The 13,114-nt window shown below is 46.7% G+C and overlaps 2 protein-coding genes across 4 annotated transcripts; one reads left to right on the top strand and one right to left on the bottom strand.

Annotated features, from left to right (window-relative positions):
- The first annotated feature begins 1,464 nt into the window (after positions 1-1,464).
- LOC111853716 (BRISC complex subunit abraxas 2-like) lies at positions 1,465-9,687 on the top strand. 2 transcript variants are annotated; one of them, XM_023830931.2, is made up of 9 exons: positions 1,465-1,609; positions 2,306-2,396; positions 3,340-3,376; positions 3,543-3,609; positions 3,802-3,992; positions 6,129-6,251; positions 7,033-7,117; positions 7,440-7,557; positions 7,681-9,687. In XM_023830931.2, the coding sequence occupies exons 1-9, from the start codon at positions 1,538-1,540 to the stop codon at positions 8,031-8,033; spliced, it is 1,137 nt and encodes a 378-aa protein (XP_023686699.2). In that variant the 5' UTR covers positions 1,465-1,537; the 3' UTR covers positions 8,034-9,687. The 2 variants fall into 2 exon arrangements, with proteins under 2 accessions (XP_023686699.2, XP_023686700.2); XM_023830932.2 differs by having other exon boundaries at positions 6,132-6,251.
- Positions 9,688-9,689: 2 nt separating this feature from the next.
- Positions 9,690-12,935, bottom strand: hpdl (4-hydroxyphenylpyruvate dioxygenase-like). 2 transcript variants are annotated; one of them, XM_023830929.1, is made up of 5 exons: positions 12,806-12,935; positions 10,938-11,104; positions 10,651-10,802; positions 10,116-10,246; positions 9,690-9,998 (listed from the first exon to the last, which is right to left on the bottom strand). In XM_023830929.1, the coding sequence occupies exons 2-5, from the start codon at positions 11,038-11,040 to the stop codon at positions 9,794-9,796; spliced, it is 591 nt and encodes a 196-aa protein (XP_023686697.1). In that variant the 5' UTR covers positions 11,041-11,104; positions 12,806-12,935; the 3' UTR covers positions 9,690-9,793. The 2 variants fall into 2 exon arrangements, with proteins under 2 accessions (XP_023686697.1, XP_023686696.1); XM_023830928.2 differs by lacking the exon at positions 12,806-12,935 and adding an exon at positions 11,250-12,157.
- Positions 12,936-13,114: the final 179 nt, after the last annotated feature.

Consider the following 13,114-nt stretch of genomic DNA (forward strand, 5'->3'; position numbering starts at 1 on the left):
TAAACAAGTTTTATTGTAAGTACAAGGATGGCAGATATTCATTACATTGCGGGGACATTTGTGTTATTTCGATGTTGTGGGGACCACTCCTTCGGTCCCCACAAGGGGAAGCTCAATTATATAAAAATCTGTGACTGCAATCAAGAAACTAAACATGGCAAAAGTCTTGTATTTTGTTTGGCTGCATATGGTTAAGGTTAGGGCTGGGTAGGGGTTAAGGTCGTCATAGTTGGGATTAGGGTTTTGACCATAAAAATGAATGGAGAGTCCCCACAATGATATGAGTACAGGTGTGTGTGTGATTTATTTATTATTAAGTATTTTGCCATTTTTACCATAAAAATGGATATTATTATCTCTACGTTTAAATGCCAGCATATTGGCATAATGGTTCATGTGTAGTGCTGTTTCCTCCCACTTCCAGGGTTGAGGGTTTGACTCCTGCCCTCTGTGTGAGAAAATTGCCTGTTTATTTCTGACAATTCAGCTGCCCCATTGATGCTGACTGATTTGTGCCCTGCAGCCCCAAGTTCGTTTCCACTTGCATGCCACTTTGGACTTAAATAAGTAAACGTAATGTGAATTGCGTCCCTGTGATGGACTGACATCCTGTCCAAGGGGCCCTCTAACTTGGGGCTTATGTTGCCAGGGAGAGGCACCAGGCTCCTTATAACCCTGTACTGCATAAGCAGCATGAAAGCTGGTATCCATTAGAGGAGCGCTACTGCCACCAATTGGTTATTAGTTGAACTACATTAAATGCAATTTGAAAAAAAAAACTTGTTATATAATGCTGTTATATGTTGAAAGGGGTCAAGCTAGCCGTAAATGCTATCGCACCTATCCGGTAAGTAATGGTACTGCTCGACATCGCCGCTGCAAGTGAGTACGAAACTCAGAAACAGGCACGTGGGTCTCCTTTATCTACTTTCTTTCAGGACTTACAGGCCGCCTTGTAGTTATAAGTGCTGCCTGAAATCGCTCTGTAACACAGATACTGGGCTGCCAGCTTTGGCCGGCTGGCTGGCACGAGATTTTGAATTCGAGACAAGTCTGCACACGCATTTACATATATTTAAAAGTTTTATTACCTTTTAAATAGTCTGTAGGGTTTGCAAACTGCCCCATTGCTTTCGATGTAGCTTAATTTCCATAATGGAATAATATAGATTTGCTGTAAGATTCCTGGGGTGAGTGTGATGGCCTGAAAGTGTGAATGTCACGCCAGATGCCTGGGAGTTGGCAGCCCCGTATATAGGTGCAGGCTAGCAGCCAACGGAACTACACAACCTTATAGTGTCATGTCATTGGGTCTTGTTGAATTTTGGTACTATTTATAGTTTACCGAAAAGCCCTTGCTATAACATAATACTCATTATAAATAATTCTACTCAACGTTAATATACAAAACGTCACTACGCCTGGACAATTTCGCCGTAAAGACTCCCTTTCCCACAACGCACCGCGCCGCGCGCGCTCTCGCCGCTCAGGTCGCGCGGCCGCGGCAGGCTCTCGGACGCGTTGGGATGTTTTCATCATGGCTGCGTGCATTTCCAGTTACACTTTTAGTTCTGTGTGTTACCACAGTGCCAACAGTAACTCCGACCATGTAAGTGTCTACAGCAATCGATCGAAATTAAAGGAGACCGTTTCCGAATTGTTTCCTTTAGCTGGCGGAAGAGTTTAGCCTGTCAGTGAATCAGAAACAGGTGTTAGCCTAGCTAACTAGTTTAAAGTGTCCGTCGCTTTTCTCCGGAGTTTATCATCACGGGTTTGATCCAGAATTTATTTATTTACAGTGTAATAAGATAATTTAGGCTGTCTTGTAGAAGTTACCGCAGAGACACCTTACTAGTTAAACGTTTCTATATTAACAGATGTGTATTGCACCCGAAAACATTTAAATTCTGATGAGCACTCCGTGTAAAATGAATCTGCCAATTCATGAGTGAAATGCCATTAGTTTAACTTTAGGGCGTGGATGGTAAAACCTGTTTTCATAACTAGGCCTGGTTAGGTTAACTAGCCGCCAGTCCTGCTTGTCCAGTTAAACGCAGCATCTGTCTTGTCGGCATGACAAGAATAATTGCGATGTTTTGATAGAAATAATAGTGAACACCTTTAAGAATCTGTGGGATTTTACTCAAAATTAACTAGTACGGGTTCAACGCAGTGAGAGAAATGTTGCCATTGTAGTGACGGTTTAATATTTTAATGACTTTTAATCGATCCGTTCTGCATAATTTTTCTCTTTAACGTTCTATTATGGAACGTGTCAGTAAGCAGCCGGTGCCGGTTTTTATAGGAAGGCTTCCTGCTCGGGGAGGTAAAAGAAGAGGAAACATTCAGCATCAGTGACTCTCAGATCAGCAGCACAGAAGTTATCCGGGTCGTAGGTAAGATAATCGGCTGCTGGTATGAAAAGCTTCCTGTGGCTTGTTTGTGTGCTCAGTTCTGTCAGCCCATTTCTGGCATTTGGGTTGAGGAATTTCTCCAATGTGATGTTGTGATCAGACCCTTCATTAACTCTGAATTGTCATGTCTCACATTTATCTATTAGCTAGCGCTCAGGTTTTTATAAGAACACAGTCTCATCTTCTGTCAGTGCTGCGTACATTATTTATTAAATAAGCAGTTTTGTTCTGCTTGTTGTGTTGCATGTGGCTGTTCCTGCAGTCGTGCCGCATTTGCAGATTTAGGGAGTTGCCAGTCAGCTGTTATGAGGGGGTTTTTATTGTGGTTGGGTTGGACTGTTTTCTGTGAGCTCAGCTAAATGTTCTGCATGATGCAGAAACTGCCGCACTGGGTTGAGGTGCAGGTTGAAGGGGAAATTTTGTGTGTGTGTGTGTGTGTGTCTGTCTGTCTGTCTCCTGGTGAAATGGCTCGACAGTACCTATCATAGTGAGCCCGGGGTTGTGGTGTTTCTGAGTGACATGTGGATTGCATGCATGTGTTAGATCTGATGGCTTCACAGAAGTATATTATTTAAGAGAGGTTTTTGTAACCACTGTGGTGTGTCATATTGATTAAAACCCTCAAGTTGTACCTACTGAGCCCTGTATGAATGGCTGTGGAAGGCTATAACAGTGCTTTATTAACTATGAATAAAAATGCATGATTTCTTCACCTTCTGATCGAAATGTAGTTTCAGTTCACTGTGGTAACAGAAGGCGATAGATGTTTACCAGTTGGCGGGATGAATGGCCTCAGAAAATGATGATAGACCTAATACTGCCAGCCACTGCTAAACACACAGCACTTGTACTGAAAACAGAGGAAGTTCCGAATCACTAGTAAAACACGTCATAACTTTGTAATTTTTTTCTGTTTTTTTAATAGAAGTTCAAAATCATGAACCATGTGCACAACTTTTTAGGTAAGAACACGTTTGTGGAAGATAGTGGTTTGATGTTCTTTTAACAATGCAATCAGGTTGAAATACGTATTGTGGCACAGTTTGTGATGGGAAGATGTTTTTGATGTGTTTTTGAGTAGTTTCTAGTGGTAAATATTTACTTTCAGCCATTTTTCTGTTGTTTCAGCTTTTATGATTACTCAGGCAACATCAATGAAGATAAACTCAATGGGATTCTTAAAGAGAGAAGGAAAGTGAGTACTTGGATTCCCGCTTGCTACTCGGTACTCGTTTTCCCCAGCTGCTGCACATAGCACAGTTCATACCTGGCGCTGGGTGCTTCCTGGGCCTTGAGGACAGCACAGGGGGCCTGATGTGATCTGGAGTGGGGCAGGTCAGGGCTGTGCGGGGGTACATCTAACCAATGTGGGTCGGGTTCACCGCAGAATGTCATTGGCTGGTATCGGTTCCGGAGGAACACGCAGCAGCAGATGTCCCTCAGGGAACGGCTCATCCATCGGCAGCTGACCAATATCCTGGGCACAACAGACCTTGTCTTCCTGCTCTTCAGCTTCATCTCCACGGGCAACAACTCCACACATGCTCTGGAGTACGTGCTCTTCCAGCCCAGCCAGAGGTAGGGTCCTGCTTCCCCCCGGCCACACCCCTTTCCTGGGTCCTCCTGTCTATCAGTTTTCCTGATGGTCTTTGATACCCCCCCCCCTCGTCAGCTTGGGATGAACGCTAGTCTTGTTCACGTATCTGTATCAAAATGGCAGCCTCTAAATCACATGCTTTACTGTCATGGTGTGTGACTCAGTGGATTAGGACACTGTGCCTGTGATCAGAAGGTCACCAGATCAAGTAAATTACGCCAAGGACTGTTTGACCCTGCTTTCCAAAAAAACCCCCAAAAAAACTAATTTTCATATAAGCGTCTGGGGGGAAAAAAATGTAGATGTTGCTGTCTTATCGCCTTGGAAACGCCCACTGCCTGCTTTGCATAGTACATAACCTTTATAGGCAAGCAGAGGAGGAGTCTGGCCTTGACTGCTCTCTGCCGTCAGGTTGGCTGAGGTCAGCCCTGTCTGTCAGGTCTCTGGCCTTAATTTCAATTGACTGCTGAAAGAAACAGAAAGATTAGTGGCGTCTAGATGGATCCATACCGATACACATCTGTATGCTTGTCATGTATTATCTGTGTTGCTTTGGGCAAGAGCATCTGCTATGTAAATGTAATGTAAATGTAAAACGCAAAGCACCAACAGCTGCTCTTGTTGTCCCTTAATTATCCCTCAGCAGGTGCGTGCAGACAGGCTGGGCACTGCCTCTGCATATTTAATACTTAAATCTGCTGTTCCTTTCAATTCGGCCTCTAGTCACTTCCTTCCCTGCTTTTCTCAGAAAGCATAGCTGCCTTTACCCCATGTAGCCTTTAGCATTCAAAGCACAAAACCCACTAAACCCAGACAGATCAGGTTTGCTCCAGTTCCGACTGGTTTTCAAGTCACCGCCGGATGCCCCGACCTCTGGGGAGTCTCCCTGTGGCCGCCGTCGCGGCCGGCCCATTCGTGACTCCAGACTTTACCGGGAGGTCATAGGTCGTGACCCCGAGGGATGGGGCCACGGTGCTCAGACATAAGCTGCAGCGTGAGTCCGGACACGGCCCAGTCGGTCGCCTCGTGTTTCAGTCGTGCCACGATGGATGTGTCGTGGATCACGAAACTGCTGTAGAGTCGTACGTAGCGGTAAGCAAAGGGGTATGATTTTGGCGTGACCGTAATAGGCGCGCGATACGCCGCCCGTCTGCAGCAAGTCGCAAAAGAAAAATGAAGCCCATAGGGCATTTATAGGTCCCTCCCTATCTCCTGCAGCCGTGCCATGTGGCTGCATGAAGGTAATGCACTTGGGTGAGCAGTGAGGAAAGCGATAGGCGTTCGGGCTCTCGCGTTACAGCCTCATTGTTCCGTCGCAGAAGGCCCTGACAGCTGGGGGGCTCATGCCCACAGAACAGTTCAGCTCTACCTCTGTACCTTTCACCTGCGGTTCAGTGTTCAATGCCGCCTTTCACTCTTTATAGGTAGCAAGCAGGGCTGAGCAACAGGGGGGACGTCTGGTAGCTATTCATGTATGGCAGTGGTGGCTTGATGGTTAGGGTAGCGCATTTGTAATTGAAAGATTGCAGGTTCGAATCCCCCACCAGCAAGTCACCACTGAGGTACCCTGAGCAAGGTACCGTCCCCAAGCACTGCTCCCCGGGCGCTGAATTAGCTGCCCCCTGCTATGTCACGAAAGTCACATATGGGTCAAATGCAGAGGTCACATTTCGTTGTTGCGCACTGTGTGCTGTGGTGTGTTGACAATGACCACTGATCACTAAATTCTAATTCTAATTCTTCAAACCTATCCCAGAGGCAACAAGTATTGTCCATAAAAGAGTATTCCTAAGTATTTGTAGGTAGCTTTTTACTGGATTCTGTGGAACCCATCCAAGTATCTGTCAGCATCGAAACACGACGGCGTAGCGATGTCTTAGGACTTCTTGGTTCCTGCCCTGGTTCTCGTGATATCATTGACAGTGACAGCTGCTATTGCCTCTCAGAGGAACACGCACACTCGCACACCCCACAGGATGCACACTGCCCGCAAGTAGGGACAGGAAATGCATTTCATAACTCGCATTCCTTTAATTTAATGACATTGCAAGGTCCAAGGTCCATTGGAGCTGCCCGCGGTTACTGCATGTGAATCCAGATTGTAATCTCATCTCCAGCAGGTACAACCAGAGGGTTTCACTGTGCATTCCTAACCTTGGCAGCACCAGCCTACAGGAGTACAAGGTATCCTCTGTACCCAACACCTCGTGGAATTATGCCAAGGTGATTCAGGAGCATGGGTGAGTGAGTCTGCATGCATAGCGATCTAGTGAGGAGAGAAAGGGACCTGAAACCCCAAAAATAGATTTTAATTTGGGGGTAGGTTACTGAGGAATGCTTGTAACTAAGCCTGGAGCACTACTAGAGTGTGTAAGAGCCATTTGAGATGAAGGCGGATGAAGACTCTGTCTGTGATCGGAAAGTCGCTAGTTTGAGCCCTGGCCTTGGCAGAATAATCACAAGTCTGTGGATCCTTGAGCACAAGGCCCTTAATTCCCAGCTCCAGGGATGCTGCAGGCTGGCTGACCCCGTGCTGCGACCCCCAAGCTTGCTCTCATCTGTATGTGTGTCTCCTGGAGAGCAAGATGGGGTAGGCGTAATGGGGATTTCTCTACATGGATGAATTATGTATCTTTATTCTATTCTGTTGATCCATGTTGCTTATGTCATACATCCCAGCATGCCCTACTGTGTAAGCTGGTTGCTCCTGGTATTGGTCTGTCCAGTCCTCCTCACCTTCATTTTTCATGATGTGTCTTTCATAAGACACTATGTACCCAGACAGTTGGGTCATCCTGTCCCTCTCGGACGTGCTATATTTCATCCCTAGTTGATCCCCTAAACTCCTCCGCGACTCTAATGGCCCATGTGCCCCCTTGACTTTTCGGTCGCGTGACATCTTATACGTTTGGCTGCCACTCGCTCGGGCTTACAGTGTTCTGCTGCCGGCGTGTCGCGTTGCCGCTTGGCGGAGCGATTCGAGATGCGGCCGTGGAGCGTAACTGGATATGAATGTCGCAGGGCCGAGTTCTTTGACAAGGATGGAGTCGTGAAGGACATTAGGAACATCTTCCAAGTCTACAGTGCACTACAGGAGCAGGTTCAAGTAAGTTATCCATTAATAAAACACACATGGTACTTTGGGAGTCTGCTAGTGTTTCCAAAGACCTACATGAATTTTTTACGAGTATTTATTAAGCTAAATATTTGATGTAAGCTTGGGATGGTGGGAAAGTGATTGTGATGTGGTAATGCTTCCCAAGAAGACCTTCAGAAGACCTCCATAAAACCTTGCGACACAATGCTTCAAGCCTTCATGACTGCTCATCAGTGATTGATAGTCCATAATGCTCTTCGGTAGAAAATATCATCCAGGTCCAGTGTCAAGCCTTGATCTGTCACCGTAATGGGACCCTTTGCCATTGCAGGCCATCTGCGGAGAGGTGGAACGAAGTGAACGTGAGAAGGAGGAGATCCAACAGGACGTGGAGAAGCTCAAGAAGCAAATTGCTCTCAGGAAGCACAGGAAAACTGAGGATCGCCAGAGTGAGTATTAATGAGGTGCCTTAAACTTGTGCCTGAATTTAGGTAGTTTGAGCTACGGAGTCCGCCGAGTGTGCTCCTGACCGGCTCCCGTTTCAGACCTCCTGAAAGTGACATCCTTTGCAGGTCCAGCTGTCAGGGAGAGCTCCATGACCTCCTGCAGCACCCCTAGCGACCCATGCTCATGCACAGACCCTCCAGCCTCTGTGACAGCCTACGCAGAGGTTGGGGCACCACCCCTGGCCCAGTTCCAGAAGCCGTTGGACCAGCAAGCGACGTCTGGTACCACTGCCAGGCAGGCTGCGAGATTGGAGGAGGATGAGGAGCACACTGACGAAGAATATGAGGAGCTGGAGCTCGAGCGTTCGGAGGAGTCTGACAGAAAGGCTCCCCCTCGGGACCGGGACCGGGACCAGGACCAGCCCATTATCCCGGGGCTAGACAGTGACTGTGGAGACTCACAGTCCTTCGTGATCTAATCACCAGGTTGAGGTGGCAGGGGACCGTGTCCTGGAGGGTAGTCGGCGGTACGGCAGCTGCGAAAACGACAAGGATGCAGAGATGCTCCATCGAAGGGGCTGGCATCCAAACCCCAAGCCAGTGGTGGTCACCTTCGCACCTTGTTCCCATTAGTGAGAGGTCCCACCAGCCAGCCAGTGACACGTCTCCATTGTCTTCGGTCACCTGAAAGCCTCAGGCCGTTCCTGCCGGATCGGCCTGGGAATCGATATCGCACCAGTACCTCTTTGCACTGCTTGGCCTTGTTGATCTGTTTACCTTAAAAGGGAAGCGTGATTCCCTGAGGTCAATCCCTCACGAGCCAAATCAGCGGCCATCTGCTCGCTGCGTCTGCAACTTGATTGTGCCGAACAGAGGCGAAACTTGTTTTATTTTTGCTACCTTATACGTTCCTCTCACACAAAACTGATTAACTTTTTTTAATAAGTGTGTACCTATGTAGACCCTGATATGTAAATTTCTTTACTCTATTTTGTTATTCACGTGAAATGATTATAATAGTGACTTATCCTGAAGTACCACGGGCACATTTTACTCACTTAAAACTTGCTGCCATGCTTAAGCCTTGAGGATTGTGGGACTGGAGAAAAATGCTTGGGTAATGTGGTGGCAGGAAACAGTCCGTTTGTTTTTATGTATCTGGTGAAAGCAATCGTTTGTTGCTTGAGTAACTTTTTACTACTGATTGTATATCAGGCCTGTGAATGGGCCTTTTTCCTCTGGGTCCGCCCACTGGGTTGGGCCTAATTGGGCTGAAGAGTTACTGACTGTAGAGCTACCCAATCAAAGCAGCTAAGAAGAGTCCACCTTAAACAGAGCCAAACAAAAAAAACGCACGGAATGTGAATGACCTTAACTTTGGTGCCTTCCATTTGTAGACCACCAGACCATGCGAAAGAGAAGCCAGGACATAACTCTGCATATTAGTAACAAATAGTACCGTGATGGCCTTCTGACTTAAAGCTGAGAGATGGATGTGTGTGTGTATGCAGAACGATGCAGTAAAGGAAATCTTGAGTAGAGTTTTCAGAGCTGAAATGAGCTTCTGGTTCTACATGCAAAGAAACTGCTGTCTTTCCCATGCACATGGAAGAGTTGGCTGTAACTTTCTGTTATGAACTCAGAATGAGGTTCTAAATGGCTATGATCTCGCAAACCTGCACACCTGTGATCCGTGGCTTTGGAAAATGACATGCCTTAGTGCGTGGTGCTATCTTGTTACAGGAAGCGCTGGTCTGGTCGTATACAAAGATATTTAACTAGTTCTCCTGTGGGTGCATCACGGTGCTGCCAAGCTGCGTTACTCACACAGTGCCACCTCTCAGCTCCTGTTGGCCGTCACCCTTTGGGGGCGGGGCACTTCTTCCCCTAAGCACAATACTGCAAGACAGTACACCTGTCGGTTGACACTGATCCTGCCTTATCGCGGCTGTAGAAGATAACTGCATAAATTGGTGGATTTTATTTTTTGTCTGATATTTTACTTTTCGTTTTGTTTATTTGTAGGGGAAAATAAAAGCAGACGAGGTTTTATTTTTTGGCTAATTGCTACCCCTCTGATTCTCTTCTGGCACTAAATGAATATGATGATAAATGAATGTGACTTACAAACTTGATCATGTTCAGTAGCATTTATTATTAGCCTCTGTGTTCAGAGAATTCTGACGACATCAGAAATGCATAAATACGTATAGTTAGGCATTGAAATGCTTCGTTGTGGTCAGTGACGGCTGGAGTCCGCAGTGGTGGCCCCTGAAACCAGCGCCTGCCTCTCCCTGTCCCCCCCCTCCATGTAAGCCTGCACGGATCTCCAGAGGGCACGGATGTTGCCCTCCCCGAAACCCATCGCCCCGCGCCGTTCAATCAGCTCTAGGAAAAAGGTGTCCTCGGTGAAGATAGGCCTGGTGAACACCTGGAGGAGGTACCTGTGTTGGGAACCGAGAGGAGCTCACAATCAGGCCAGCAGGGGGCGCAATACTTCACCGCATAGGTCGGTGACATTAGCAAGTGTCCTTAATAGGGATGTCAGGGACTGGGCCTACCTCTTATTTCTGCTGGCCGTGAGGTGATTGTCGGAATCGTTCTGCCGCACGTCGCTGTCCAGGAGAATCCCGTGTTGGGAGAGTAATCGAGGGTCATGACCTGCATCCTCTATCTCCTGCAGCTTGCCCACCTGCCACAGAAGAGGATTTACACATGGTCTGTCTGTGTGTCAGGCAAGCTTTGGGGAAATGTCATACGTATTGGTTACAGCTTTGACTTGATGGCCGCTGAAGCACTTGTAACAATTTGTGATATGTACTGACTTGTCACAGCTTGTACATCTTTGCTGTAACAAGCAATGTAAAGTGAGATCAAGTGACTGGTGTGGGACTTTAAATCGGTAATAGTTTTGGGTTTGTAATCATTTTCCCGATTTAACTTTCAGGTAATAAAGTACAATTAGCTAGTTCTTGGTAGATAACGGTTCTGTTCCCTTGCATTACTGAATGTTTATGGTCAGCGGGGATTAAAAGAATGTCAGGTGTGTAAATACAGTTATTGCAAAACAGATGGAGAATGAAGTGCCCTCCCCACCTGGGTATAGTATGTTGGTGGGGGGGAAAAGAACTGCACCCCCGCCTCAGCCAACGTGTCCACAGAGGACACGATGTCTGGAGTATACAGCCCCACATGCTGGATGCCTGCTCCCCCATGCTGCTCCAGGAAGCTGTCCACTTGGTTTGATCCTGAACGTCAGACACACGCACACAACCCCCAACATCTGTTACTACCTCTGCTCAGACCACGGGAGGTTTGATAGAAGGAATCGGAAATAAAACTGAATCCATGATCGTAGTACGACAGCAACCGAGCTGGATCACCTTGGTACGGCAGCGACTCCGCAACGACGAACTTGCAGTCCGGATCCCGTTTGTTTTTGAAGGGAAGACTCACTTCCAGCTCACTACACTTCCAGTACTCCATAGCGGTCAGCCGCAGACCAATGCCATCCTGATCAATGACATAGCCTTCATTCACATCCTCATTCCTGACGGACGAAGAAAGTCAATGACGCCTGCATTAGAATCTGGTGCCAGCCTTGGCACTATTACTGCTCAATCTATAAAAGGTATTAAAAGGCGTTTGATCCAGAGTGTGTGAAAGCATTATTACAGTCAAAGATTTATTCTCACCTGTCAATGAAAAACCTCTTGAAGCCAAAATTTTTCTCATACCATCGCATAACTTCCGGCGTACTTTTCCTGGGACATGCATATGTTATATGATCAAAATGGCAAACGGAACACGATGATTCTCCGTCCGTGCTGACCGCACTGTCGACGTTAACATCTTGAAAGCCGGGTAAAAACTCCCCTTTATACTTAGTCCTATCAACAAGCGTGTGACAAACATTGCCAACGATGGATTTTACAACGGAGTAAGTCACACGTCCATTGTCGTCCACCACAGAGGTTGGCGGAACCAGAAAATCGCAGCCTTGCTTGTAAAGAGAATTAAACACGCTTTCCACGTCCTCTACTTCAAAGCACACATTACATGCAGTATCAACGCAACTGTTATCTTGAACGCCATACAGAAATCTGGAATCATCATTCAAGGTCTGAGGAGTGACCGAGCTGTGCCGGGGACTCCACGCCGCTCCTTCATTCAAAGTAAACGTCCGATTTAATCGCTCATTGACAACGAACACGGCCGAGCCCTTTCGAAGAGCATATTGTCTCGATTCCCTAGTTCGCCTCACAGCAAATAAATTAAATTTAAATTTAGTAAGAAGGTCGAATGTTGTTTTGTCAACGTTCCCAACGTGGAGGGCAATGTGATGCAAGCGACTCAAGTAGGCTGCCATTTTCAGTGACGTCAGGTGGGCGGTCCTCAAATTTACATAATGAGGTGACGGGGCGGGGAATCGCAGCAAAGGTAACGGGTTAGTTAGCGCAGGCCGTGCAGTCCTATATTTGGCTCGTCTCGGGGAACCAGGAGAGGAAATACATATGCATCTAAATATTTATCCACAGTGACAAATTGTGCGGTGACTTCCTTTTATGACCATTTGAATATAACAGAAAACAGCAATAAAATTACCTTTCTATTAACATAAAACTGTATTTGCATTTAGTTTCATTTAGTGAAAAATTATGGTAATTGTATTTAATTAAGAGTAATTAAAACGATGTGTAGGCGCATGCAAATTATGTAATTGCAAAGCTTTTTAATGGTGACCAAACATTTATTTATTTTTTTGTTAATTCTTGTTGCACACATGCACATTGTATGCTAGCAATTCTTGACTGGAATCACCGGAGTATCTGTCTTTCTGCATATTTCCGTAATAGAGGCTAATTTATGTTAAGTACATATATGGGTGTATTTCTAACAGATTTTACTGCAGGCTTACTACTGCAGCAGTTGCTTCGGATGACATCATCCTTTTACTTCTGAAAAACCTCGATGTATACGCAAAAAACGGGGAAAGTACGGCGAATTTTTCGCAGAGATTCGTGAAACTAACGCCATTTTGGCTCCACGACGGTGGCACCGATTGTCACATTTGTAATGTCACTGGCGGAGCCAAGACGGTGAAAACGAAGCATTAGTTGCATTATTTTCCTCCACTGAGGAACCATTTACTATTAGCTATCGGAGACGTCGCCTCTGATAGGTCAGTGAGAGGTGCAGACAGGACAAGCCAATCAGATTAGGCGGTCAGGCCAGGTGGTGCGTGACGTACCTATTATTCTCTCCGTAGTGAAGGTTTATTTTGGCTTCTCCTGCCTCTCAGTCGCCGCCATTATAGAAATTGGCAAAATAGTGCTGAGGAAAGATGGGCGTTTGAAGGTTCAGGATTCGAGCAGAAGACGGTGCCCGGGGGGCTGTTTTCTGTGTCTTGCGTGGGGTCTTGTCGCGGACTCGGAGGGGTCGGGGAAGAAGAAATGGGAAACATGTAAACAAATACGGGGGGGTTTCCGAAAGCAGCCGGACCGAATTAGGGATTGGGAGGAAAGGATCGAGCGAAGCGGGGAGGACGGACCGGACCGGA

Source organism: Paramormyrops kingsleyae, chromosome 20 (genome assembly GCF_048594095.1).
Source record: "Paramormyrops kingsleyae isolate MSU_618 chromosome 20, PKINGS_0.4, whole genome shotgun sequence".
NCBI classification, from domain to species: domain Eukaryota; kingdom Metazoa; phylum Chordata; class Actinopteri; order Osteoglossiformes; family Mormyridae; genus Paramormyrops; species Paramormyrops kingsleyae.